At 53.3% G+C, this 24570-nt stretch overlaps 7 protein-coding genes across 7 annotated transcripts; 4 read left to right on the forward strand and 3 right to left on the reverse strand.

The window, feature by feature from the left end:
- Nucleotides 1-135: 135 nt before the first annotated feature.
- On the reverse strand, nucleotides 136-1455 carry SMAC4_06910 (uncharacterized protein; the record flags this gene model as incomplete). The annotated part of the gene is made up of 1 exon (XM_003344553.2): nucleotides 136-1455. One exon carries the CDS (start codon nucleotides 1453-1455, stop codon nucleotides 136-138), a length of 1320 nt encoding a protein of 439 aa, XP_003344601.2.
- An 855-nt stretch (nucleotides 1456-2310) lies between these two features.
- SMAC4_06909 (uncharacterized protein) lies at nucleotides 2311-4765 on the reverse strand (the record flags this gene model as incomplete). The annotated part of the gene is made up of 1 exon (XM_003344552.2): nucleotides 2311-4765. The coding sequence occupies exon 1, from the start codon at nucleotides 3616-3618 to the stop codon at nucleotides 2311-2313; it is 1308 nt and encodes a 435-aa protein (XP_003344600.1). The 5' UTR covers nucleotides 3619-4765.
- A 2059-nt stretch (nucleotides 4766-6824) lies between these two features.
- SMAC4_06908 (uncharacterized protein) lies at nucleotides 6825-8429 on the forward strand (the record flags this gene model as incomplete). Its single annotated transcript, XM_003344551.1, has 1 exon — nucleotides 6825-8429. The coding sequence occupies one exon, from the start codon at nucleotides 6825-6827 to the stop codon at nucleotides 8427-8429; it is 1605 nt and encodes a 534-aa protein (XP_003344599.1).
- A 1857-nt stretch (nucleotides 8430-10286) lies between these two features.
- On the reverse strand, nucleotides 10287-11596 carry SMAC4_06907 (uncharacterized protein; the record flags this gene model as incomplete). The annotated part of the gene is made up of 2 exons (XM_003344550.1): nucleotides 10287-10798; nucleotides 10912-11596. The coding sequence occupies 2 exons, from the start codon at nucleotides 11594-11596 to the stop codon at nucleotides 10287-10289; spliced, it is 1197 nt and encodes a 398-aa protein (XP_003344598.1).
- Nucleotides 11597-13308: 1712 nt separating this feature from the next.
- On the forward strand, nucleotides 13309-15480 carry SMAC4_06906 (uncharacterized protein). Its single transcript, XM_003344549.2, has 4 exons — nucleotides 13309-14528; nucleotides 14593-14969; nucleotides 15022-15086; nucleotides 15134-15480. The coding sequence occupies exons 1-4, from the start codon at nucleotides 14055-14057 to the stop codon at nucleotides 15463-15465; spliced, it is 1248 nt and encodes a 415-aa protein (XP_003344597.1). The 5' UTR covers nucleotides 13309-14054; the 3' UTR covers nucleotides 15466-15480.
- Nucleotides 15481-15996: 516 nt separating this feature from the next.
- SMAC4_06905 (uncharacterized protein) lies at nucleotides 15997-18173 on the forward strand. Its single transcript, XM_066090535.1, has 2 exons — nucleotides 15997-17694; nucleotides 17766-18173. The coding sequence occupies exons 1-2, from the start codon at nucleotides 16483-16485 to the stop codon at nucleotides 17811-17813; spliced, it is 1260 nt and encodes a 419-aa protein (XP_065945962.1). The 5' UTR covers nucleotides 15997-16482; the 3' UTR covers nucleotides 17814-18173.
- Nucleotides 18174-18417: 244 nt separating this feature from the next.
- SMAC4_06904 (uncharacterized protein) lies at nucleotides 18418-24453 on the forward strand. Its single transcript, XM_003344547.2, has 2 exons — nucleotides 18418-19271; nucleotides 19341-24453. The coding sequence occupies exons 1-2, from the start codon at nucleotides 19009-19011 to the stop codon at nucleotides 23851-23853; spliced, it is 4776 nt and encodes a 1591-aa protein (XP_003344595.1). The 5' UTR covers nucleotides 18418-19008; the 3' UTR covers nucleotides 23854-24453.
- Nucleotides 24454-24570: the final 117 nt, after the last annotated feature.

The following is a 24570-nucleotide window of genomic DNA, read 5'->3' on the forward strand; positions in this document are numbered from 1 at the left end:
CTCTTTCCCCCAAGTGGTCGACCTGGGTCTCGCAAAAACCGCGATCGTGCTCTCCCATTCTGCATTCCATCAGTTCCACCATCTTCCCACATACCTCCATCCTCAGCCTTTTCTCCATTCCTTCCGGATGACCCTTCAAGACCTTTCATGTGAAGACCTTCCCCAGATCCAGCCGCGACCATGACGCCCCAAAAGACGATGCGAGGTCTCCCTCTCAACTCCTTCGACTTCTCCAATTCCTTGAACCCCTTCCCCATCCACCCCCTCCGTCTCAGTACCAGTACCAGTACCAGTACCAGTACCACCACCACCACCACCACTATCCTCAGCCTCCCTCCGACTCTCACCGTTCCTCCCTTCACCGCCCTCCCTACTTCTCACAGCCGGATCCAAACCGACCGCCAACGGCCTCGAAAGATAGCGATAAACCCACCTCCCCACTCTCACACTAACCACCCCCTCCTCATCTGCACCAAGCCCAAGCCCAGTTGCATGTCCCCAAGCCGGCCAATACCCATCACCCTCTGTCACAGTGTAACTGTGTAAGTCACTATCAGGGAAGAAAAGCCCGTGGCCGTAGGGGGGAAAGGGGCCGTAGTTGGGCAGGGAACGGATATTGGTGTTTGAGGGGATCGGGTTGGGGTTGGGGATTTGGTTGGGAGTGTTATGGTTGGGAATGTAGATGTGGGTGTCTATTTGTGTTTGTGGTGGGAGTGGGGGGAGGGGGAATGACACCCAACTCGGAGCGGCTTGGGCTGGGCCTGGTTGTTCGGTGGTGGCAGCAGAAGGAGTGGTTGTGGCTGTAGGTGTTGGTGTTGGTGTAGTCGTCATGGCTATGGGTGCCGTTGTCGTTGTCGTTGTCGTTGTGGTCTCGGAACTTCGATCTGCGTCTTGCTCGGGGTCGGGGTCGGGGTTGGTGTTGGTGTTGGGGATAGGCACCCTCGTACTTGCTGGGACTGGGACAGGTACCGCATGCGCCAAAACAGGCGAACTGGGCATCTCCCAAACCAAAGGCATGGGTTCACATTCCGCTACCAATCTCGCTGGCGACGCTGGTCTCGTCGGGCCGACACCCATGGGGGAGTTACTGCGCGTTGCATCTGCTGAGCTTGGCGAGCTGGTCAGCAGCGAGGGGCGAGGGGAGTAAATGGATGGGGTGAACTCCAAGCCTGGATGTATGATAGGGCGGGTGGTTGTGGAGTTGGGGGTTGGAAATGAAGGGGGAGGCAGGCTTGATAAAGTTGGGGAAGGCGATGGAGCTGATGACCTGATGTAGCGGGAATTGACGGGCTCGATATCTGTGGTCTCGGTGTCGGTCTGGGTAGGCACGCTGGTCTGGCCTTGAGTGTCTGTGGTGTCGGTCTGAGTACCGCTAGACGCGTTGGTCTGGCCTTCAGGGTTTGCCGACAGAGATGACGGTACCGGTGAGCCTGTCCCTGAGGAAGTGAAAGCCATTTTGGAGGCTCGGATTACAGCCAACTGGTGGACTAATAATCTGCTGTTGATCTTCCTTTTTTCCTGTGGGTCTGGTTTGGTCAAGTCGACTGCGAAACAGATGGCCCTCTTGCTGTAAGTTCAAGTTTACGAGAGAGCCTGCGAGGGAGGAGGAGGGCCTTTATGGAAAAAAAGGTATCGTCCTGAAGATGGATCATGAAGACAATCGGGTGGTTTTCCTTCGCACGACATGACGCCTCGGCGTGCGTCGTGGCTTGATGATACATTCGTGTTGTTTTGAGGGATCACGCAGTTCACGGACGGGGATGAGATCGAAGGCAGAGTCAGAAGCAGTCGGCTGCGATGGTTCATGCTCATCATGCTGAGGAAGACAAGTCATGCTCAGAGAAGGGGAGGAACGGAAGGAGCTGACAGTGAGACATGTGGTCCAGTGTCCATGGATGGATTCAAACCCTGCGAGCCTGGTCAATGAATCACTTGCCGGATTTTGTCGACTGGATCGGAACGATTCACTACCCTCGACAGCTGCGAACATCACGCATCGTCACGCATCTCACGTACCTCAGGGAGGCGTTTCCTGGATGGCCTGGCGGACAGCCACTTCACCTCAGCATTGTCGCTATCACTGCACGGCTTGACCAGGAGCTTGAAAGAGAATACTCGTGTATTCTAATCTATACGACGTCCCTGTTTCCTTCTTTAGGGAGGACGTTTTTTTCCACGGGTTATCTACTCTACGCCTCAAGCACGTTTCACTCATCGACTACCAGATTCCGCCCATTTTACCGATCTTCCCTTCTCTGTCCTGCCTTCTTCCATGAGCGATGACGCCCTCAGATTTCCTCTCACACAGACCTATGTCCGGAGCTGCGACCAAAAACTCGCCGGTGACTCAACCGTCAAGCCACCGGGTGAACCAACCGGAGAACTTACCCCGACACCACCCTCTGGGTGATCGCTCGAAGAACCAACAGGAGAATACCTTCTCGACCCCTCTGGCGTATCGTAAGGGGACACCGGCAAGGGTCCCCAAGGCCAAACAGGCTTCATCGAACAGATGTTGACGCTCCGCTCTTCCTTCACGTCGTATGCTCCATCAATCCGCCGGACTTTGTACCAAGGGCCGTTGTCAGTGTCGTCGTCATCCTCTTTCCGCTCCTGGTTCAGTTCAAGGCTGATGTTGAACCTCCGGGGACAATCAACCGCGGGACCGGTCCAGATACAAAATCCATCGTTCTGGCCCCGGCCGGAAAAGGGGTAACCGTTCATGGCGCTACCCCAGAGGTAGAGGCTGACGGGCGTGTTGTTGAGGTCCGGTGGACCGGAAGGTCTCGATGGTTTGGGATGCTGCTCTGGATTGGACAGGCCGGCGGGGATAACTGAACGGGGAGCGGCTCTGATGACTGAGCATTCTGACAAGTGGGTAAGGTCTGCGTCGTTGACCTGGTGTTGGGGAGGGTCCGTCTCTTCAGAGTCCGGCAAGTCACCGGGCGAACCAGGCTTGGACTCAACCGACGCTTCAACCGATGCTTCAACCGATGCTTCAACCGGTGCCTCAGTCGGCGCCTCAACTGGTAACTCAGCGGGCGATCCTGGCGAGGTTTGATCGAGTGGCGCAGGTGTCGACGGTTGCCACGGAAAGACGCTCCTGGTTGCATCAACACGTAAATGCTGCAAGTGTCTCTCGCTGCTGCTGTCTCTTGAGGCAGTGCAGTACGGGATGGGCTGTCGTTGTTGGTTGTGTCGGTCCTCTTCATTCTTGTCCTCTTTTGGCTTTTCGGATTCCTCTCTCTCTTCCTCTGTGTCCTTCTCCTCCTCCACTTGTTTCTCTATGTTATCACCGTGCATGTCGCCAGTCAAATCGACGTAGATGATAAACTTCCGGGGACACTCGGCTGCGTTTCCGGAGTAGATTACGATCTCATCAGTCCCATCAAGGGTGGAGAACGGGTAGCCGTTGATGAGGCTGCCGGAGAGACTGAGTGTCGCGGGGATAGAGGAGAGGTCGAATACGCCAGGAACTTTGATAGACACCGAAGGGATGTCTAAGGCAGAGGTGGGGGCGCTCGGGCCGCTGGGAACGTCGGGCACGAAGGGGTTCGCGTTGAGATGCTGGGGGCTGCTCATCTCTTCCAGTCGAGAATCAGGAGTGGGCGAAGACATCTTGGAGAGGCGAAAGGCAGCCTACCGGTAGACTACCCTCTTGTCTGCTGGGGGTTGATATTGCTGGGTGCTACTCGAAGAGTGTCCCTACCGAACAGATTGAGAGATGTCAGCACCGGTTACCGGTCTCAGAGTATGTGGAATAGCGAAAGGAGGATGTTCTTAAATAGGAGGAGATGCATCCTTTCCGGGGCGGCGAGGTGAAGGGATCCCCATCACTTCTCCTTGGGTGATCTTTGGTGACAGTTGCTTCCATTGGTGGATGGCTGGGTGAAGAGGTGGGCAAACCGGCCTGCAAACTGCCTGGAACGAGATCGAAGGGAGACATGGCGATAGCGAGGTATGAGTCCGACATGATGGCACACGGTTTTTGTTGAGATCAGAATTGAGGCCAATGGAAAATTGACTGGTGATCGGTAGGGTCACTGGTTGCGACAGGCAAAACCCGAGATGTTGATGATGGGGAAGAAGGCGAAATGCCCCGAAAGAACCCGACAGCAAGTCATCGAACCCAAGAATCACGCGGCAGGTAAGATTGGTTCCCAATATACGGTAAGAATATGCGTTGGAGAGCAAGGTACGATTATCCAATGTGATGCACTCACAGGGGCAGTCAAGGAAGCCATCATGGACAAGCGGGAAATTGCCCTTATCGGGCTTGTTCACCATTATCTTCGCGCACAAGAACCTTGATGGCCAATATTGGTACCTCTATTCTCATTCTGACCGATTTTGGCAGCCTCACTTCCCGACGTCCCCATTGGCAACACATCACGACCTCCTGCTCCTGAAGTTCGCGCCAGTTACCATGATCCATCGCCATTCATTGCGCGCCGCCTTGATTTCTCTCCATCGCTCCATCCACGGCCGACCACGCCATCCGATCTGAATTCAACCTCCTCGATTTATCCTTGGATTGGAGCCACTTCGAGTCACCTCCTCAGTTATGCTTAGGCGATCCAGGCGGCGTAGGGGTCACATCCCTCTCCTCTCCAACCCAGTGAAGCTGAATGGTGAAATCATATGGACCGTTCTCCTCTTCGTCAAGCGACGTCCAGTCTGAGTGGGCTTCCTCCGACGAGCGAGTAGGCGGCTTTGGCTTCGGAAGGGTAGGAATCGGGGCGCTAGGGACCGTCGGGATCGGCTCGCCGTCTTCGGCACGAGAAGGGGGCTTTGGCCTGGGAAGAGTTGGGATGGGGGCGCTAGGGACCGTGGGGATAGGTTCGCCGACAGTGTTGGCGGTGGGAGTTTTGGCGGTCATTTTGATAGTTGGTTTTAGGTGCCGAGTGGTTTGCGGTTTTTGATGTCTGGTTGGAGACGGGTTTTGGGCGGTTCCTGGAAATTGTTGGTGTTGAGTTCTGGTTGGAGAGGGCCGGGAGCAGGATTTTAATACCTCTTCCTCGCAGGAGCTATCTTCTAACCTCGGCAAGAAGGTGAAGGGATTCTTGGTCAATCTTGGCTGGAGGTGATAGTCTGTCACAGCGTCGCCGTTTGACAAGGCCACGTCCGTTGGTGTTTATTTTCGTGGCGTGTGGGTTTGAAGGTGTATGAACAGTTCAATGACGAGATGAAAAGGAAAATGGGACAGCGAAGATGCCGCCAATATGACTCAGCGAGGCCGGCCTCGGAACACGAGGCTGGTAGTGGTTACCTTACTGAAAGAGGTCACCAAGACTGCTATGAGAAAAGAGAAGTGGAGGCCGAGTTCAGAAATATATTGGGAAGAACTGACAGATATACCAACAACATGAAGGCACAACACCTGTGTACGAGTACGACATTTCGCCATCGGTCGTAAGCCACGAAATGTCCCTCCTTATCGGCGACGTTAAACGAACCCCCCGATATCATACGGCCTGGCACACACTCAATGTCATACACGCGAAACATCAACATCCAGTCAATCTCCGGCTTGGATCCGCATGCAGGTACACTCCCTTATTCTGCAGGTTGCACTTCAGCGGTTCATTCTTCGAGATTATCTTTCACATGCCGCTTTGCACCGGAACCAAATATTGAGACGCGTCATCAACGGCAACGAAGGAAACAGATGACCGCGACATAAAGATCTGTTCAATTCTGTTCATCAGGCCAGGCCCCTTTTGCGTCGAGAGCTTCGCCTTTCTCTCCGTCCAAGCCTCGCGCTCACATCCCTCGCATTCCCATGTTACATATCCAACCCAACCGCTACCTTGCCGCGAATACTAGATCGGTTCCTCCGCACAATATCCCTCGGGGGCACACGCGAAAGAATATGCATCCTTCCACTACTCATTTCCCCCAAGCGAAGTTCTTCTCCAAATCTTCCAAGGTTTGTGTACCGGATGTATGCTGAGAGGTAGTCGAGCCGCAAAAACGACGCCAGCTGCAAGTGCAAGGCGGAGTGACATTTGTAGTGTTTTTATTGCTGTCACCACTGCTGGAGGCGGTTGTGGTTGTGGTTGTGCTAGCAGCGTTCGTGCTGGCGAGAGTATTTGAGCTCTTGTCGATTGATGAACCGGAGCTGGTGGAGGAGACCTCAAATGTGGAGGAAGTTTGGGAAATTGCAGTCAAGATCGAGTTGGTAAGAAGTGTATCTGGGTTTGATGGTATGTGGAGCGTTGGAGGAAGATATTTTGAGTTCGTGGAGGCGGTTTGGCTTCAGACTCGGCATAAAAGGGGAGTTCGTTCGTCAGAGTCGATGCTGAGGGAGCTGGTAACATGAGGTTGGAAATCATAGGCCCTTTTAACTCCGTCGGACAAGGGCACTTCATTGCAGGCGTGGGAGAAGCTGTCGCCGTCGAGCGTCCTGATTCAAGGTATGTGATGCTCGGTCAGTTACTTGCTTGCTGATGATTCAGCATGTCGTTGGTCCCATCCTTCTTCTGAGCCATCTCTTCGAACCGGGGTTGTACCAGCTTGGATACTGACAGAACCACCAGTTGATACTCAGGAGAATGTCATCAAAGTCAAATCAACACCAACTGAGGGCCGCATCTGATTAAGGCAAGACACCTGGATGGCTAGTTTCTTCCCTTCAGCCAGGCATGTCATTCCCATGGTCAAAATCTACCATGAAGAAGACACTTTCTGATAAAGAGCTATATGAATGCCCCCTATCCCCTTTTCTCACCTAAATAGCAATTTCTCAACATCGACAACACTTTATACACCAATCTCCTGAACACAACGCAACTACTATCACGACATTCTCACCACATTTCAAGATGTGCTCCGACTCCTTCTTCTCACAGACCCGATCAGAACCACCCTCACCATCTCCATCACCTTCACCAACTTTATCCCCCTCACCGCCCTCGCCATCCTCAGTACCCTTACCACCTTCCACAACCTCAACTCCCACCACCAGAAGTCCTCAAGTCTTCACAACCCCAGCCTCCTCCTCTCCCACCTCTTCCCAACCCTCTTCAGCTCCCAATTCCCATACCTCTTCCACCGAAAGCTCCATATTTGACCTCTCGCTATTCTTCTCACTCAACCCCGAACCAGCACAACTTCCCCGTGACCCCAGCACCGGCTCCAGCCCCGGCATGCCCTCTCCAAATCCATTCAACTCGGAATCGGAACCCCAATCAATCCCCCAATCCACGTCCAGCTCCCAAACCAGCGAAACCTTCGCCGGCCCTGGCGGTAGAGGTATCTGGTCCATCACAACGGAAGAATATCCTCGTCCTGGACAGGGACTGGAACTGGGACTGGGAGCCATGTCCGGCAATCTGCAGTCCACTGAGGAAACCAGTTCAGAAGAAAGCTTCATCTTTTTCACTAACACTGACGGACTGCCCATGAGTCCTCTGATGCCCTTTTCGCGGTACCGACGCGGGTTGTGGCGGATTGGACCGTCGAGTTCTGAGGGTGAGAGCTCGGAGACGAGTCCTGAGGGGTCAGTGTATTTGACTAGTTTTGCGCCTCCGGTGTTATCGCACGATGGTGTGAACGATGCTTCGAACTCTTCGAGCACAGAGAGTTCTCATGCGAGTCCGGAGGGGTCGAGTTACTTGGTTGCTCCTAGTTCCCCAATCGTAGGGGAAAATACTGTGAGCGGCGCTTTGCAGACCAGTGGCAGTTTCGTATCCCAGAGCAGCTTGAGGACTTCAGTTTATTTCAGTGCTCCTACGTCACCCATCCCTTCCCAGGCTAACCCCCAAGCTGCTTCCCCTAGCAATTCTCAACCCCCTCTGCTCACCAGCTTTAACCCACCACCTACTCCTGTCCTCGAAGTCAGAATGCCAATTCCCGGATCTTGGAGCTCTTCCCATCCCGGCTCTCCTACCTCTTCCGAGACTACTTCGCAAGATCCCTCCCAGCATGCTTCCCACACTTCCCAGACAACCTCCAGCCCCTACCCCAGTCTTATTCTCCACGTAATCATCATGCCTGGCTCTTGGGTTTCTTTACCTGGCTCTCCTATTTCTTCGGTTCCGGGATCGCCTGTTATTGAGGCGGCTAGGGACCCTATCAGTCCCATTACTTCCACGATACAAGAGGGCAGTGAGACGGACAATACCCCGGAGATTACCATCACCATTGCTGGGCTTAACATCTGCAATCCCACTGGTGCTGGCGCTGGCACCGACACTGACACCAGAGCCGAGGCAAGCACTAGTACCGACGAAAACAACAATAATGCCAACCTTGACTCGAGCAGCAACTCGAGAACTTTGGAGAGTGCCACTACTACCGGTAATAGAAACACGGAAGAACCTAATACTACAGAAGCGTTGACGCCTTCCCTGACCCTCACGCGCAGCTCCAGTAGCTCAAGTCTTTCCAGCACAGGTAGCACTCTGCCGCATTGTATTCAGCAATGAACGTGGAAGCGAGGATGGACTGGGCTTTGCAGAACTAACCTGACGGATTGATATGGGAATGAAATAGGAAGGAAATGGAAGTGGGAAACAAAGACTCTCCTGTCGGTGTAAGTTCCAAGGGAAACAGCAGGTAGATAGATGCCTAGGTACCTAGAGAAAAGTATATCAGACAAGTACATGAAGTAGAATGGATGAACAGGAATAGAATAAAGAAAGGGATATGTACCTCCACCTAATTGAGTCAATGACATGGACAGTACCTACCTCTACCCATCGCACATCTTCACCTACCTATCTACAGTCTTCTACACCTCTGGCTGGCTGGTAAGCAGCAAGCAGCAAACACCTACACACCAGAGTGATCAGACCAGAAGAGACAAGACCAAATCCTCAATCTCCAGCCCGGCCAATTCCCAACCAACCAAACCGCCAGCGGGGAATTGGGGAATGAATCATCAACCTAATGCGCACCTACCTTGAGCCCACCTATGTGTCATTTCCTCCCCTGGAATAATTCTCACGTGTTAAGAGACTATAGTCTAGGTCTACATTACAGGCCTCGCGGTCCAGGCTTGAGTTAGCAAACAGTATCACTACCCTAGGTAGCTACACAAAGTCCTCTAACAAAAGCCGATGCCCATGATTGGGAAATGTACCTATATAAACGTGTAGGCCTCCCACTTGCCATGTTCACCCTTCATCAACAACTGCAACGAACGCCTCCAACATTTCCATTGAATGCATCCAACATCCAACATCCAAGATCTCGGCCTACTATTGACGTTTAACTCGGCGATCTCACCAATTCAAAACCAATTCTGTCATCCGCGCCAACCTACCTGTGCCAACTTGCTAATATGTCCACCACCACCACCTCTTCCTCCAACCCATCCTCTCTGAGTACAAGCACCACTACCACACCCGCCGATACACCACTCAACACCCCTCCTGCTCCAGCTTCTTCCACATCTACATCCAAATCCACCTCTAGCTCTGGATCTACTACCTCCGGCTCCGGTTCCAGCTCTACCTCAACCTCTGGATCTACCAGCTCTAGCTCTACCTCTAGTTCCGGCTCGAACAAGTAACAAGTAACAAGTAACAAGCAACAAGTAACGGTAGCGGTAGATAAGTAGGTAGGTACCTTATGGAGGTAGTAACCTGAGATGATGGGATAACCAGGAGATTACCTCTAGTACCTTAGGGAACCATACAGACTTACAGTACCTAACAGACCCTCGATTTTCCTCGATACCTAAGGAGAGCAAGAATGGAAATATATGGAGGTACTTGCAGCCACGTGCACGAAGGCCACGAAGGTAGAGGTATCTCTACCTATCTTACCTCTAGGTACCTACACAGTACCTCTAGGGAGGCTCAAAGGGGAGGAGTGACGGATCCATAACCAGGGGCACCACCTTTTGAACCTTTAATTTTGCTACGTACCTTAGGTACTTGGTGTAAGCAAGCACGCGACGTAGACTTGATAGGAACCTACCTAGCAGAACTCAAAGCTACCTAACCTACATCTAGAAATACCTACCTACCTACCTTACCTGACATCAAACATGCCCAGTCTACCTACTTAGGTAGAGGTAGAGGTATCTTACGTCTTGATCCATTTCTCTTTCCAAGTTCTCACACCCCCATCATTTCCATGGTACTTTGGAAGATCCGAATTGTATTTATCATCGAAACGAAAAGAGAATAAATAGAAAGCCCATATGTACAAGATTTCGGGCCACAACCTCCAAAACCAAACCCATCATCCATCTCAGAAGACAAATGAAGCCCAAGTGAGCTCTCCCCTCCAGTCCCTTTCTTCCCTCTCCCCTCCCCCTCTCCCCTTCCACCTATCTACACCCTCCGATTCTTCACAGACGCATCCGCATTCTTCACCAACATCTCCACATACCCCCCAAACCACGCCCCCGCCTTCGGCGCTCCCGCCAATCCACACTCCCCATCACTCTCCCCACCAGGTTTAACCCAAACAATAGCATCAACATTCTCATTCTGCAGCACCTTCTGATCGGCAGTGGGAGCATGTCCAAAGCCCGCCGGCTCAACATTGCACCACTCGCCCCACTCCTCCCTAGCGCCCGGCAGGGCTACTCGTCCCTGGTCGATGATGAAGTGCGCGGGCAGGCCGAGTTCGGAGAGATAGGGGGAGAGGGAAGAGGCGTAGTGAGACTCGTCGTAGGATGGGGACCATTCTGTGTAAGGGTCGCGCGGACGGGTGGTGTTGGAGGTTAGGTAGGGGTTGTAGTTGGATACGTTGGTGGAGAAGCCACGGATTGTGGCGTTTTTGGAGCCGGGGGCGTTGTTGGCGTTGGCGAGGGAGACGACGGTGGCGAATTCTTTGGCGGCTGTTGGGGGTGTTAGCTTGTGTTGGATGATGGGAAGGGGAGCAGGGAGGAAGGAGGAGGGAAGGAAGAGGGAACGGGGGAATAGAAAAGACAGGTCTAAGAGGAAAGCTTACCCAAAGGCAGATTATCAGCCCACCCCAACCACCCACCATGCGCAGCATCGATATACAGCGCCACATTATCCAACTGCAGGCTCTTAATCGCAAACGCGATACCTTCCCTATACGTAGGCACCGCCTCCTTGCAAAACTCCACGCCCATGTTGGTCACCGCATTACCCAACGAATCCGGCTCCAATACCACAGCGAACTGCAGATCCCTGGCAGCAGCCAGCTTAGCAGCATAAGGCTTGATGAACTGCTCCTTGTAGATCCTCAAGCCGTCGTTCTTGCTGCTTAGTTCGCCTGCTGATTCACCGGCGGAGCAATCTCTATCGGGAAGGTTATACAGCACAAGACCGACGACCTGCTTCTGACCAGTCCGACGCTGCTCATTGCGCGCGGAGCGGATGGCGTCGTCAATTTCTGACAGGCCCGAGCGTGAGGTGACCCAGACGAAGGAGCCGGTTTTCTGGACCTTGCGGACCACGGCGGCGTTGGCACGGTCGCCCTTTTGTGTGAAGGACCTGTAGGTGTCCTCGAGCTTGGTGGCCCATTTGGGGTTGGCGAAGAGTTTCTTGCCTACGAAGGGGTTGATGTCGGACCCGGCAGGCTTGGGAGGCTTGGGAGAGCCGAGGGGGGAGGCGGTGACAGAGGCACCGGCTGCCGAGAGGGCAGCGAGGAGAGTGAGGGCGCGCATTTTGATTTGGGATGGGGTGTGTGAGAGGATGGGGAGAGGTAGTGAGGTGATGGTTGGTGACGATGAGGATGGAGGAGAGGTCTTATATGGCTAGTTGTTGACCATCAAGATAGCACGTCATCCTGTCCGTCTCGCATGTTCAGATCCGAGATCATCGTATGCCGGACAACATCCCCATACCCCAGACGGCCCCAGACGGATCTAGAAGCCATAGATCCGCCGGCTTGTCCATGGTCAACTTGCTCATCTTGGCTTATTCATGCTCGGTTCAAGTCCGAGACTTCCCAGAAATGGCCAAGTGTAAAGTGCGAGACACCATGGGGAAAGCGACAAATCTCGGGGTAGTGGGTTAGACGGGCCAAGGCCTCGGCCATCGGAAGGTGAACCGTGAATCCGGAGGGAACGATACCGCAACGCTACGCTACGGGAGCCGCAGTTCCTTGACCGAAATAGGAAATTCCAGGAACCGGAACCGGGTCAGGTGCCGAAAGCGATTGTCAAAAGACGGGTGTGAGCGGGCAGTTCCCCAGATTCAGATGCGGTGGTAATGTCGCCTTGACTGTCGGTCTGGAAATGTCAAGTTTGACGAATCTTTAAAATGCGAGGTTGAACTTGCGCAAGATGGCGAGAATGTCAAGCGTGCATACCTAAGCGATGGATGTGAGAATGGTGTCGTAGTGTATTTAACTTTGACGGCATCTTGGTCCGGAAGGGACTTAAAGCAGTGATGATTCGTGCGCTTGCACCAAGAACAACGGTTTATCAAATTGGGGGGACGTTTCCAGACCGCCACTCGGCGAAACTCGCGGGCCGTACAATACAGGCTGGACTTCAATGGGTGACACTAGTTCTAGGTGCTTTGCGCTCAAGGCATGTCATAGGTATCAAATGAATATCCCATAATGTGACTTCACATTATGGCCATGACTTGGTGATAAATCGCACAATCTGAGATGGACATAAACCGTGCCCTTCACGTTCAACATGACGCATCATCCTCTTAAAACCCACCATCCCACTTGGGATAATGGCAGACTTGCCCGATTCCAATCGCACCTCTAGTCAAGCTGTCATTGGCAGGATATACGAACGCTTGGGTTATTTCGTGCGCCTTGTTATCGCGACCCTTTGCTTTTTCCTGCCATGTTAGCTCTGTGCGGCACCGATGAACAGCCTCTCAGCTCACCTTACACGGAGCTTTTGTACGGGGGGGAAAGCCAAGACCACGGAGATGGTATTCTTTCAGTTCAGCCTCTTCCAGTGTTATCGTCCAGCTGGACGATATGGAACGACTTCGCTCCGTACCCTGAGCGCTGACAGCAGTTGGTTGAGCCACAGTGTTTGCCACGATTGCCACAGCTGCCACAGGTGGTCAAGGACAAGTCTGGATGTCGAGGTCTGCGTAGATGTCAGGGGGTTGTGGTGGCTGAGTTTCGAAAATGTTTTGTATGGCTTCGATGGCTGGTCCATCCAGCGCTGACAGACAAGCTGGCGGGACGGGTCGTGTGCCAGATAGAGGCTGAGCCGCTGACGAAGGCCATCGAATGTCCGATTGGCCGAGCTCATCAGCAGCACGCGACAGACTCGCAGCACTTCCGACTCCGTATCCTTCTTCCGAAGATGATTTGCTTTTTCCATATCTTTATTCGCAGTTGCGGAGAGTTTTACCAGCGGGAAGATCGCGCACTTGAAGACGAGATCTAGGTACTCTACCCAGGGATTGGGCTCAGTTGGGGTTTCGCGACCGAGACCGGAGTGAGGGAGCAAACTCATCTCGCTCATGTGAACAATGATTGCCAGTGATCAACCAGTTTTGCTGCATCTGTCCGGTATAGCTCATGCGGATACCCGTGTTTCCCCAGGCCAGGGTCCTGAGATGGATGTCGAGGCTTGATAGCTTAGCCCCCTGGTAACGCGAGGAAATCGGGTTGTGCATACTGGTATTCCACGATTGCACCATATTCTGCGTATCCAGATCCCGATGGATGAATACGGGCATCCCCTTGGTCCAAGCCGCGGGTAATCGCAGCTGAAATCACTCCGGGTCACTCCCGGCTCCGTACAATCTTCCTGTTGTGTTGACATACCCATGGCGTCAATACATGACCGCCAACTGTCCAGCTTTCCAACCCTTTGGGTGTTTCTTTTGAGCTCTCTCTCCAAGGTACTGGGATCTGGGATCTTGGGACGGGAGTTCCACGACGGGCGTTGAGCAACGTGTCAGATGCATGTCTGGCTCCCTCGTTTTCACCGTACCGTGAGCCACAAGCCATGAGCGCTTGCATGTATTCAAGGTGTAGCGGAGCTGACGGAAACGGGAAGCAGCGCCTTGATTTCAAGCACAATGGCCGCCAGTTGCGGCTAAGGACTTATTAGTTCTAGGGTGGCTCGTCCAGGGTGTGGGGGTTGTAGGGTGTTGAGACTGGGGGACGGAAATTGAAGATGGCGAAGATGATAAATGCCCTTCATCGTCCTCATCCCATATCGCATTGCCGTTCCGTCTCCTGAAGGCGTATACGAGTGTCAGTATGAGCCCCAGAAGTTGACAGTACCCAGTCTCGCATACCCACAACCTCAAATGCCACCCCTACACTCGCTATTCCCCCGTCAAGCAGAGAGGCCATCGTTCAGTCCCGATACCTTGGCCGGCTACAACCTGAGCGACAAGTCCACCCAGAAGCCGACGATATGGCAGGTCAACCTGGTTTTGATCGTGCTAGTGGGTGCGGTTGTATCTCTCCGCATCGTCTGCCGGGCTTACATCACACGCCGACTGTTTGTCGATGACTATCTCATCATCTTGGCCGGCCTGTTCACGCTGGTCTCGGCGTCCATGGCCCTGGCGGCCACACGGTACGGGCTGGGTGAACATATCTGGAACTTGCCATTGCCGGTGGACAACATGTTGGAGATGTTGACACAATGTGTGAAGGTGAGTTCTCCTTCCAGGTATTCGAACAGCCAGCTGAGAATGTGAGGCTGATATTGGAAACCAGCACATGTACGTCGCCCACGTATTCTACTCGGCAGCCGGGGCTTTCACCAAACTATCCATCTTGACGTCGTACTTGAGGATCTTTTCTGCCAAAGCTCTGAGGTGGATTCTGTACGGCACAGCCATCGTGGTGACAGCCATGGGGGTGTGCGCCGTCTTGGCAACCATCTTTCAGTGCAGTCCGGTGAAGGCGGCGTGGGATTACACGATTGCTGATAGCAAGTGTTTTCCGTTTGTGGACTTTTTGTATGCGAACGCGGGGGTCAATATCGCCATTGACTTTGTGTTGGTGGCAGCGCCGTTGCCGTATTTTTGGAGTTTGAACATTCCCTTGAGGCAGAGGCTGATGATTTGTGTCTTGTTTGGGGTTGGCTTTATGTGAGTGTCGTCGTCCTGATGTTTCGGAAGACTGCCGTGCTGACTGTCCCAGTGGCTTTGCTGCCAGCATCATCCGCATCGTCTCACTGAGTGATGTCAAGGGTATTGACGTGACTTGTAAGTTGCCCAACCCTCCATCTTCCGGATCAAGCTGACATTGCCAGACTACCTCGTCTCTCCTCTCAACTGGACCATCATCGAGTGCTCACTCGGCATCATCTGTGTATCCGTTCCGCCTATGCGTCCTCTCCTGGCAAAACTCGCACCGCCTTGCTTCAGCAGCTACATCTCTGAGGGTGATCAAGCATCAAAGGTGTATCCAGGGTCCCAACAACGGACTCAGCAAGGTGACGTTCATGGGGTAATGGGAATGCAGTTGGAAGAGATCGAGATGGCGGCGAAGAGAGAAAGGGAAATGCAGAGTTCGACGGGGGAGTTGTTGGCGTCTGTTGATGGGCCTGGTACGCCCAAGTCTGTTCAAAGATGTTCTGTATAGCACTTGCTTAGTGAAATGATATCATGAAGTTGAACCGATCCTGGCCCATGGTGTTGAGTGTTGAGATCAAACTCCCGAGTCATCTCATCCTGGAACAGTGGAGTTCTTTTGGCTTCAGTGGATGAAACCCCTGAAACGAGAACGTGATAGGGGCAAGGGTCTGTTATGGTGGAACGGCCTCATACACCCGTAGGAATTGGACTTCAAAGGTTGGTGATGAGAGAAGATAAAGAACATGTCAAATCAATTGAACGCGGTGCAAGTGTTTTCCTGAGCGTGAGCGTGGTGTGGAAGATAAGTGATGAATGCCTCTTGGGATATTTTGTTGAAATTACCCATCGTCTTGGAAAAGCCGTTTGAGGTTGAAATTCGAGTGGAATTCCCGAGACACGCACACTGACCATGTCCCCTCTGGCAACAACTCCGATTTGTCTCCGGCAGGCCCCTTGCCGGAAAAGGTGCCGTGGGGGAGAGACATGCGTTTGTAACGGGTCTCAGTCGATGGCGCAAAGGGACCGCCGAGGTCAACCCCGCAAAATCGGGCCAATTGTTGGATGCCGACCAGAGACCTTTCTCCATTTTGGTCCATTTGGAGAGCGGAAAGGGGAGAAGGTCAGCGAGTGTCAGCGAAGAATCCCCGCAGTCGGGCCCATGACTAATGATTCCCCAATTGTGCTACCAAGTACCTGTAAATTAATTCGCCGTCCCTGTGTTATAGAGTGCACCGCCGTTGATGCAAGGTGTATGTACTGGCGTAGTAATCCATAATCTCACCCAGCGCATCCGAACGAGACTCGACTCGGGACTTTCTCTCTCCTTCACGACAGACACATCCCACCTTTCGAATTGCTTCTCGTCCATTTGCGACAGCGTTCCTTCTTGTTACTAGAGTTGCATTGATGTTCCAGTCCTAAACACGACCAAGCGACTTCCATCCCAAAGCCGAATACTCCTCTGCGCGCGCCCATTCGCCTCTGTCCGGTTAAATATTCCCCCAACCGACTTCAGACCACAAACATGTGCCCGGCACCAACATCAGATGCGCAATCATCGCAAACCGATGCGACGACAAGCCAATTACCCTCCTTCTACTCTCCCAAGAGAAAGAGCGAACAAGATCATACGTCTCGAGACAATGGCGACGTCGAATCCGTAGTAGACCTCTCCACCTCCGCCTCCCTTTCCACTACCTCGGCACAACCGACCACAACTCCCGCCATCGCTCTCGACATCAGCGACAACCTCTCGACAAACTCCTCAGTCCCCTCGACCCCCCTATCCCAACCACCACCGCCCTCTCTCCTCTCGCCCTCCTTCACGCCTCCCCAGACCCCCGGCACAGCAACCCCTTCCACCTCCATAACCTCCCTCTCTCTCTCGGAGCCGCGCGGCATCCCCGTCGACAGCTCCATTCCCACAGGAGGATGCGGCAGCAAGAAGCCCAAACTCCTCGAGTCCCTGCCGCACGTCGAGTGCATAGTGCGGGCGCGCATCCCCACCACCAACGGCGCCGAGATGTTCCTGCACCTGTACACCAACGACGTGGACAACAAGGAGCACCTGGCCATTGTGTTCGGGAACAACATCCGGAGCGAAAGTCTGGACAGGGTGCGGGAGGGCGAGACGGAGATGGACAGGCTGGTCCGAGGCGCTTACACAGGGAGACTGTACCCCGGTAGGACGACGAGTCGGGAACCTTCTGGTGCTGCTGGGACTCAGACAAAGGAGGCAGAGGAGGAGGCAGAAGCATTGGAGAAAAAGCAGACGCCGCTGGTCAGGATACACTCCGAGTGCTACACGGGCGAAACCGTCTGGTCTGCGCGCTGCGACTGCGGCGAACAGCTCGACGAGGCCGCGCGCCTGATGTCGTTGCCTTCCAACACCGCTGGCGGTATCATCATCTACCTGCGCCAAGAAGGCCGAGGTATCGGTTTGGGCGAGAAGTTGAAGGCCTACAACTTGCAGGATCTGGGGTCGGATACCGTCGAGGCTAATCTGCTGTTGCGCCACCCCGCTGATGCAAGAAGCTATGGTCTGGCGACTGCCATGTTGAGGGATCTGGGGCAGAAGGAGATCAGACTGTTGACAAATAACCCGGATAAGATCAGGGCGGTGGAGGGCCCGAACAGAGAAATTGTGGTGACGGAACGGGTGGCTATGGTGCCGTTGAGTTGGAAGGGCAAGGGAGGGTTTAGGGCGCCCGAGGTGGAGGGGTATTTGAAGACCAAGGTACGTTTGTGTTTGTGTGACAATACTACAGGTGAACCATGTGCTAACGGGTGTTTGCGGCGACGTTACAGATTGAAAAGATGGGACACATGTTGGACATGGGAGCGCTCCCTCAGTGAACATAGTACGCAACTACAGTCCAAGATTTCGCGACATCATCACCTATGCATATAGTGTACACCTATACCATACCATATTCTTCGGCGGCACAAAATTTGAAGGGCGTTCTGGCGGGTTCTTCGCTTTCTTAGATTTACAACAGTTAGGAGGCTGGCGAGAGACATTGTTCTACTGTGTAGAGCCAGCCAAAATGACGTTTTTGAATACCACCAGCTTGTACCGTGGATGTTGATTTGTTCCTTTATCACACTGTAGCATTATAGATCTCTATCAATTTTTCATCTTCAACCACACGCCCCGGACATAACAGACAGTTCTTGAGGTACCTTTCTTTCTCTCAACCTAGAGCTCTCGTGCCCGAATGTCATTTTCTCCAGAGGCATTCCCAGGAAAAAAGACCAAAGCCTAGCTCATCACGCCTTTTCACGTGCAGGAGCCGTTAACATGATCTTCCCTCCTACATCGGACCACTGTAGAAACATCCAGGCTTTGAGTTCTTGACCTGCTCCCTTTGCGCAACAATGGCTGGACCACCTCCCTTAGATGTGACCTCAATTCTGGAAAGTCCTTTGAATATCAGGCTGTCTTCACTTCCAACTTCTTCATCGTTTCTTGCCGTTGGCGCAAGTGTTGGAAGTTGCGAGACGCGATGTTCAAGTGTTGGCCCCACCAACTGCAGCCCCCGCAATGTTTCATCCAACAGGAAATGACCAAGTCTTGGCATCGACGTTGGGCCCCACCGATAAGGCTTGCAAGGTGCTCCTGGCGATTCAATGTTTGTTCTCCAGCGGGAAGGAAGCTTCAGAACGTCGCGACTGCCACCAACAAGATGCCCTGAAGAATCGAGTATACGAGGACTCAAGAGGCAGGAGCGAAAAGCAAGGTGGGATTCTCCATTACGAGACTGAACACGGATTATTTCTCGACTGCTTCTGCTTTTCTTTTCCCAAAACAACCAACCATTTCGACTTTACGCGTTCTTTTCGTCATCTTCGACACAGACACCATCCACCACCAAAAAGAGACACTGCAAAATTCCCACAACCACTCTCTACCTATCCATATCCACTGGAACGGAATTGGAACAAGACAAACATTCATCATACCCAACCCAGGCATCTCAAATTACTTCTTTCTTCGATACCAGACCTACCATTCAATCACACCTAATCCATACCACACATCGACAACAACATGAAGGATAACTGCCTTCGCCTGCGTCTCGTCGTTCGACGTCACTCCCTCCCCGAGGTCAGAATCATCCACCACGTCCCTCTGGAGAACGACCCAACCATTGCCGACCTCGTCGACCAGATCAACGAGATCATTCCCCTCGAGAGCCCGGAATGGGGCCTTGAAGACTACGTAGTCGAGCTCCGCAACAAGGAAGGCTACGCCTTCGAATGCCTGCACTTCCAGCAGGTTGCCAATGTCCTCAAGGATGAGGAAGAAGTATTGTGAGTTACATCCTCTCAGTCTACTCTCACCTGCTCTATTACTGCAGCTGCTGACTTCTGACCCCGCAGTGTCCGACCCCTCGTCACCGGTGACCGAAAGCGCCGTCTGCTGTCCGGCCGTGAGCAAATTTCCAACGATGGCAGACACCTGATTGACGGCGTTCCCTTTGGCCGACCTCGGCTCCGGTCTCCCAGAGACAGGCCCCCGGTCGACATCCCTCCTCTTAAGCGGAGAAGAATCGAGTACAATACAATCGAGCATGATGACGAACAAGCTGAACCCCTCTTCCTCACCCGCAATGGCGAAGGCTCTGAGGACCGTGAGAGCATCCGACAAGTCCGCTTCAACAACGCCGGCTTCGATACCAACGAGGACGAGGAAGAAGACGATGACTTTGTCGACCAAGAGCAATATGGTGATGAGGATGAGGAAGAGGAGACCGAAGACGAAGATGACGACTACGAGATCAACCCAGACGAACTTGTGGATGAACTCGAGGGTCTCCAAGAGGCCGAGTCAAGAGAAGAAACTCCAGCCGACGAGGACAACGTTGAACAGCCTGTCGACATCAGCCCCGCCAAGTCTCAAAAGTCCATCGACCTCTCAGACATTGATAGGATCGCTGCTCTCCGGGCTGCTTTCCCCAGGGTCTCGGTCGACGTCTGCGAGAAGCTCCTCCTTCAGCACGATAGCAACGAGAGGAAGGTTTACTGGAAGCTCCGACGCAGGAACCGTCCCCACATGACCGTGCAACAGATGCTAGCCTACAAGAGACGCCTGCAAATCCAGGAACCTGAAGCAGCGATGGAGGACGAACTCGAGGCGGAAGCTTCTGAACAGAGCGATGCCGAATCTGTCGCTTCTTTGGTCAAGCATTACGATGAGCACGGCTTCCCTGCCGGCTCCGTCCTCGATGGCTCAGCTAACCGTCACATGGTTGAGACCCTGCGCATGTCGGGTCAAGATGTCAAGCTTCCTGTTCACAAGAAGTTTGATGATGATGATGAGGAGGATAATGAGGGCACTGTCCAGCCCGCCAAAGTTGCTGCTCCGACTGACGAGAACGAGATTCCTCTCGACTCAGAAGAGGATGATTTGGAGGCAGACCTTGATTTCGACGAGGACGAAGAGGACTTGTCTGAAAAGGACTCTGACGCCTCTGACGCCTCTGACGACTCGGATGCTGTTTCCCTCTCCGATGGAGCGGAAGAGGTCTTGGACGAAGATGATCTGAACGAATCCTCCGACGAAGGATCCGCTGCTAGTGACAGCGAAAGTGGCCCCGAGGTCTATACCACGAAAGTAAAGCCCCCCGCGGAGATGGTCGCCCCCAAGAGCCCCCAGCCCAATGACGAATCCTCAAGTTCTGACGAGAGCGACAGCGACAGTAATAGTGACGACGACAGCAGCTCAGAGGAGGACGCATCCAGTAACGAGAGCGACTCCGAGGATGAGGAGGACGATTCCAGCAGTGACGATAACAACAGCAGTGACTCCGATAGCTCTTCTCCCGACAATGCCAACGCGAATTCCGACAATGATAATAGCAGCGATTCAGAGTCCGATTCCAGTGGCAGCAATGATGACGACTCGGATGACGAACCAGTAACTTCAAGTTCCAAACATGCCAACATTACCAAGGCTGTATTCCGGCCCATCAGCCAACAATCAGGTACCTTTGATACGGCCACCCTTGAGCCTTCAAGTGCACCCAACGACCAACTGGCCCAAGGCCCGGTTCCTCCAGGCCAAGGCAAGAACAAAACGAGGATGAGGAACCAACGACGGAGGCTTTCTGCTAAGATGAGAAAGACCGCGTCTAGAGACACTTCAATCATTGGTTCAACCTCCGGCCATGATGCGGAGACCTCGACACCGGCTGACCTAGAGGCCAAGAGGATGGCCTTGCTCCAGTCACTCGGTCATCTTGAGTATCTCGGCAAGCCAGCTGTAGTAGAAAAGCCTGTCGATAAGCCTGCAGCTCCCGCTACAGAGATCGAAAAGCCTGAGGCCTCTCCTGACGCCACAACCTCTGCCCCGGCTAAGCGCAAGACGAAGCTCGACGTTGACGCTGGCCGTCGCATGCTGTTCGGATCTCTTGGTCTCAAGAACCCCAAGTCTCAAGAGGATGAGGAGAAGATCCGCGCTAGCTTGATGAAGGGTGTCAAGCCTCTGGTCAATCATCGTGTGGAGGATGCGAAGAAAGACGCCGAAGTTACCGTAACCCAAGTCGATCCTGATGCTTGGCGCCAAAAGATCAACTATATTGCCGTCGAGTGCGTCGAGGAAGGCATCGAGCTCAGCGAACCTCCCTTTCCATTCTACCAACGCTGGGATCCCCAACAGCAGAACTACTGGGGCAGTGGCCGTGGAGGACCCTCGAAGCGGAAGCAGCAGAACCAGGAGGAGTACGAGGAGGAGGAGCCGGGTACCAAGAAGAGAAAGGTGTCAGACGAAGAGGAGAATGTTGTCTTGAACTACGACGAGGAGGATCCCGATGCTTATGCGGCTCAGGATCACCACGAGGAGGAACAAGATGAGGAAGACTATGATGAGGAGGAGGAGTACGATGAGGAGGAGTACGATGAGGAGGAGCATGAGAACGAGGAGGAAGACTTGCCTCCCCTTCCTGCCGATTTGACCACCCTGTCTCTGCTCCAACCGGGACAGGCCAAGGCTGGAATGGTCATCACGTGGAAGCAGTTTCTGCTCTCCAAGGCTACGAACTGGCAACCTCAGGTTATGAACATGACGGGAACCGTTGTTGAGGTCTGGGATCAAAATGATCTACGTATTCTCCTTGCCAAACGGGATAGGAACCTCGATGTCAACGAGAAGGTCTATGATGATGAGGGCAACCGAGTCTATGACAAGTTTGAGGTTCCGGAGGACGAGGATGACGGCGATGAGGATGCCGAAAAGGGTTACCGCACCATCAACTTGGCCGACATGATGGAGCCACGAGTGCTGCGTCAATCGGATGATGAGGTGCTCGTTCCCGAGACCCAACACCAAGGCAACATCACCCCGGCGACTGAAAATGTGGATAGTAAGGCAAGCTCCCGTACTCTCGATCATAAGGTGCCTTCGGAGCCCGAGTCCCAAATTCAGGAAAGCGTCATCCCTGATACGTGCCATGGAAGCTCTGCCGATCTTCAAGCTGCGCAGGTGACTTCCGCTGGCAATGTCTCCATCATCGACGGTCTCCGCCCGGAAGCCAGCCTGATCGGAACCGGCTCGCGTCCGGAGGCATCCGCCTCCGTGTCTCACGACGAACATCCAAACGTAAGCAACCCCTCGCCACAGCCTGTAACAGCACCCGAACCGCCGTCATCTCCCCAACATGGTCCCGGCGCACCCCCGTCCGAAGGCCACAACACCCCTCCGCGCAGCTCCGTTCTCGGTGACGAGCTGCCGGACGCTACGGCTCTCCCTTCCCAGGAGCTTGAATCCCAGCGTATTACACTTGAGCCGTTCAACGGATTCTCTGATGGACTGGAACAGGCAGCTGACAATCGGGGTAGCTATGTTAGCTATGCTAGGTTTGCTGTCATCCCTTCCGACACGGGTGGCGTTCGTAGCGGAAGGCAGCCGGACCCGGAGTTCAGCATTGATTTGGGAAATAACGAGATTCTCGACCGGTTTGAGCTTGCGGAGGAGGATGATGTGCCGATGGCGGGATCAGATCACGAAGATGATGGCGAGGAGGATCACCAAGAGGACGAAGAGGAGGAGCAGGAGGATATTGAAGAGGAAGATCAACAGGATATTGAAGAGGACGAACAAGAGGAATCACGACAGTCTACACCTAGACCCCAGCGAACATCACTATCCGAAGAACCTGCTAGTCCCGCACTCTCCAACATGTCTGCTTCAACTGACGACTCCTTCCCCTCTCTGAGCCAAACCATCACAAAATCTAGTCAACGCAAAGCCAGCCAGCAGCCCAAATCAACCCCCAGAGATGCCGCCCCTAGCACCAGCCAGACTCGTAAATCCTTGGACGCTGCAAATCTGGACTACGAGCGGACTATGAAGCGATTGGACGAGAAAGAGTCCTCTCAAGAGTCCACTACGATGGACGACACACAGATTAAACTAGAGAAGCGTCGCCAATTATCCGAGCTCGCCCAGAAACTATCCAAGACACCCATCGAGCGTCCACCTCGGAGGCTGCCTTTTCGCCGTACATCCACCCCTTCCAAGCTGAACCAAACCACCACTGTCACCACGAAGTCGACAAGAACAACTCGCTTCAGTGGTTCCTTCGTCATCCCCGAGGGTTCGCAAGTCGTCGAGCTCCTGTCTAGCAGCCCTGAGCCTGAGCTGAATGAAGATTATGCGGACGATGATGTGGACGAGACGTATCATGACTCGAGTCCGGGCACTAGTCAGAGTCAGCATAGGGCGCCGCCGTCCACAGCCCCTAATGCGTCGGCTTCATTTTCGACACCGAGGAGGAATCTGTTTAGTAGCACGAGGTTGAGTTCCACCCAGGTCGCCAGTCCGAGGAGGAGCCAGCCGAGTATCATCACGGGATCGTTGCGGAAGAATAGGGGTTCCGCTTCTTCTTCCAAGTAGGAATTGGGAGGAGGGTTGAAGGTTCCGAAGGCTGGTGAGGTGCTCGCGGAGGTGAAGGAGGAGAAGGAGGTGAAGCATGGCAAGTGGGAGAAAGGGAATGGGGAGAAAGGCATCGTTGGAAAAGCAGTGACGACAGGTGATCGGCCTGTTTCCCTGTTTCAGTTTTTGCGAGAGAAACCGGTTTTGCAGAGCATTATGGCGGAGTATGAGGCAAAGAAAGCAACGCTCTCCGAATTGTCTACGGCATAAGATGTATCGAGTAAGTTGAAGACCGAGGGTGTATTCTACTAGGCATGGTTGAATATGGTGGTAGGCAACGGATTATTAGAACTTTTATGTTGATATAACTGTAAATTCTTTTTCTTCTACGTTTCCATTTCACTTTTGATTTGATTCCGACCACAAGTATTCTAGACATAACAACACAAGAGTTCCATAGGGCGTTTGTATCGGCGTATTCCTTGAGTTTACATCTATTTGTAACCAGGCAAAACAAACCAGTGTCAGTGTCAATGTCAGTGTAAAATATGAGTATCCGCGCGTCGCTGTGAACATGTCCGAAACAGCAGAAGTGAAGCCATCACCACCTGGCTCCTCGTACGGACCCTTTTTGGAGCTTGATGCTGGAGGAAGGAGCAAACCACCGTACTTGCCAACATCAACAACTGGCAGAAATTGGCAGGAGGAAAGTGAGGAAACTGTAAAACGGAAAGAGAC

Source organism: Sordaria macrospora, chromosome 2 (assembly GCF_033870435.1).
Source record: "Sordaria macrospora chromosome 2, complete sequence".
Lineage (NCBI taxonomy): Eukaryota > Fungi > Ascomycota > Sordariomycetes > Sordariales > Sordariaceae > Sordaria > Sordaria macrospora.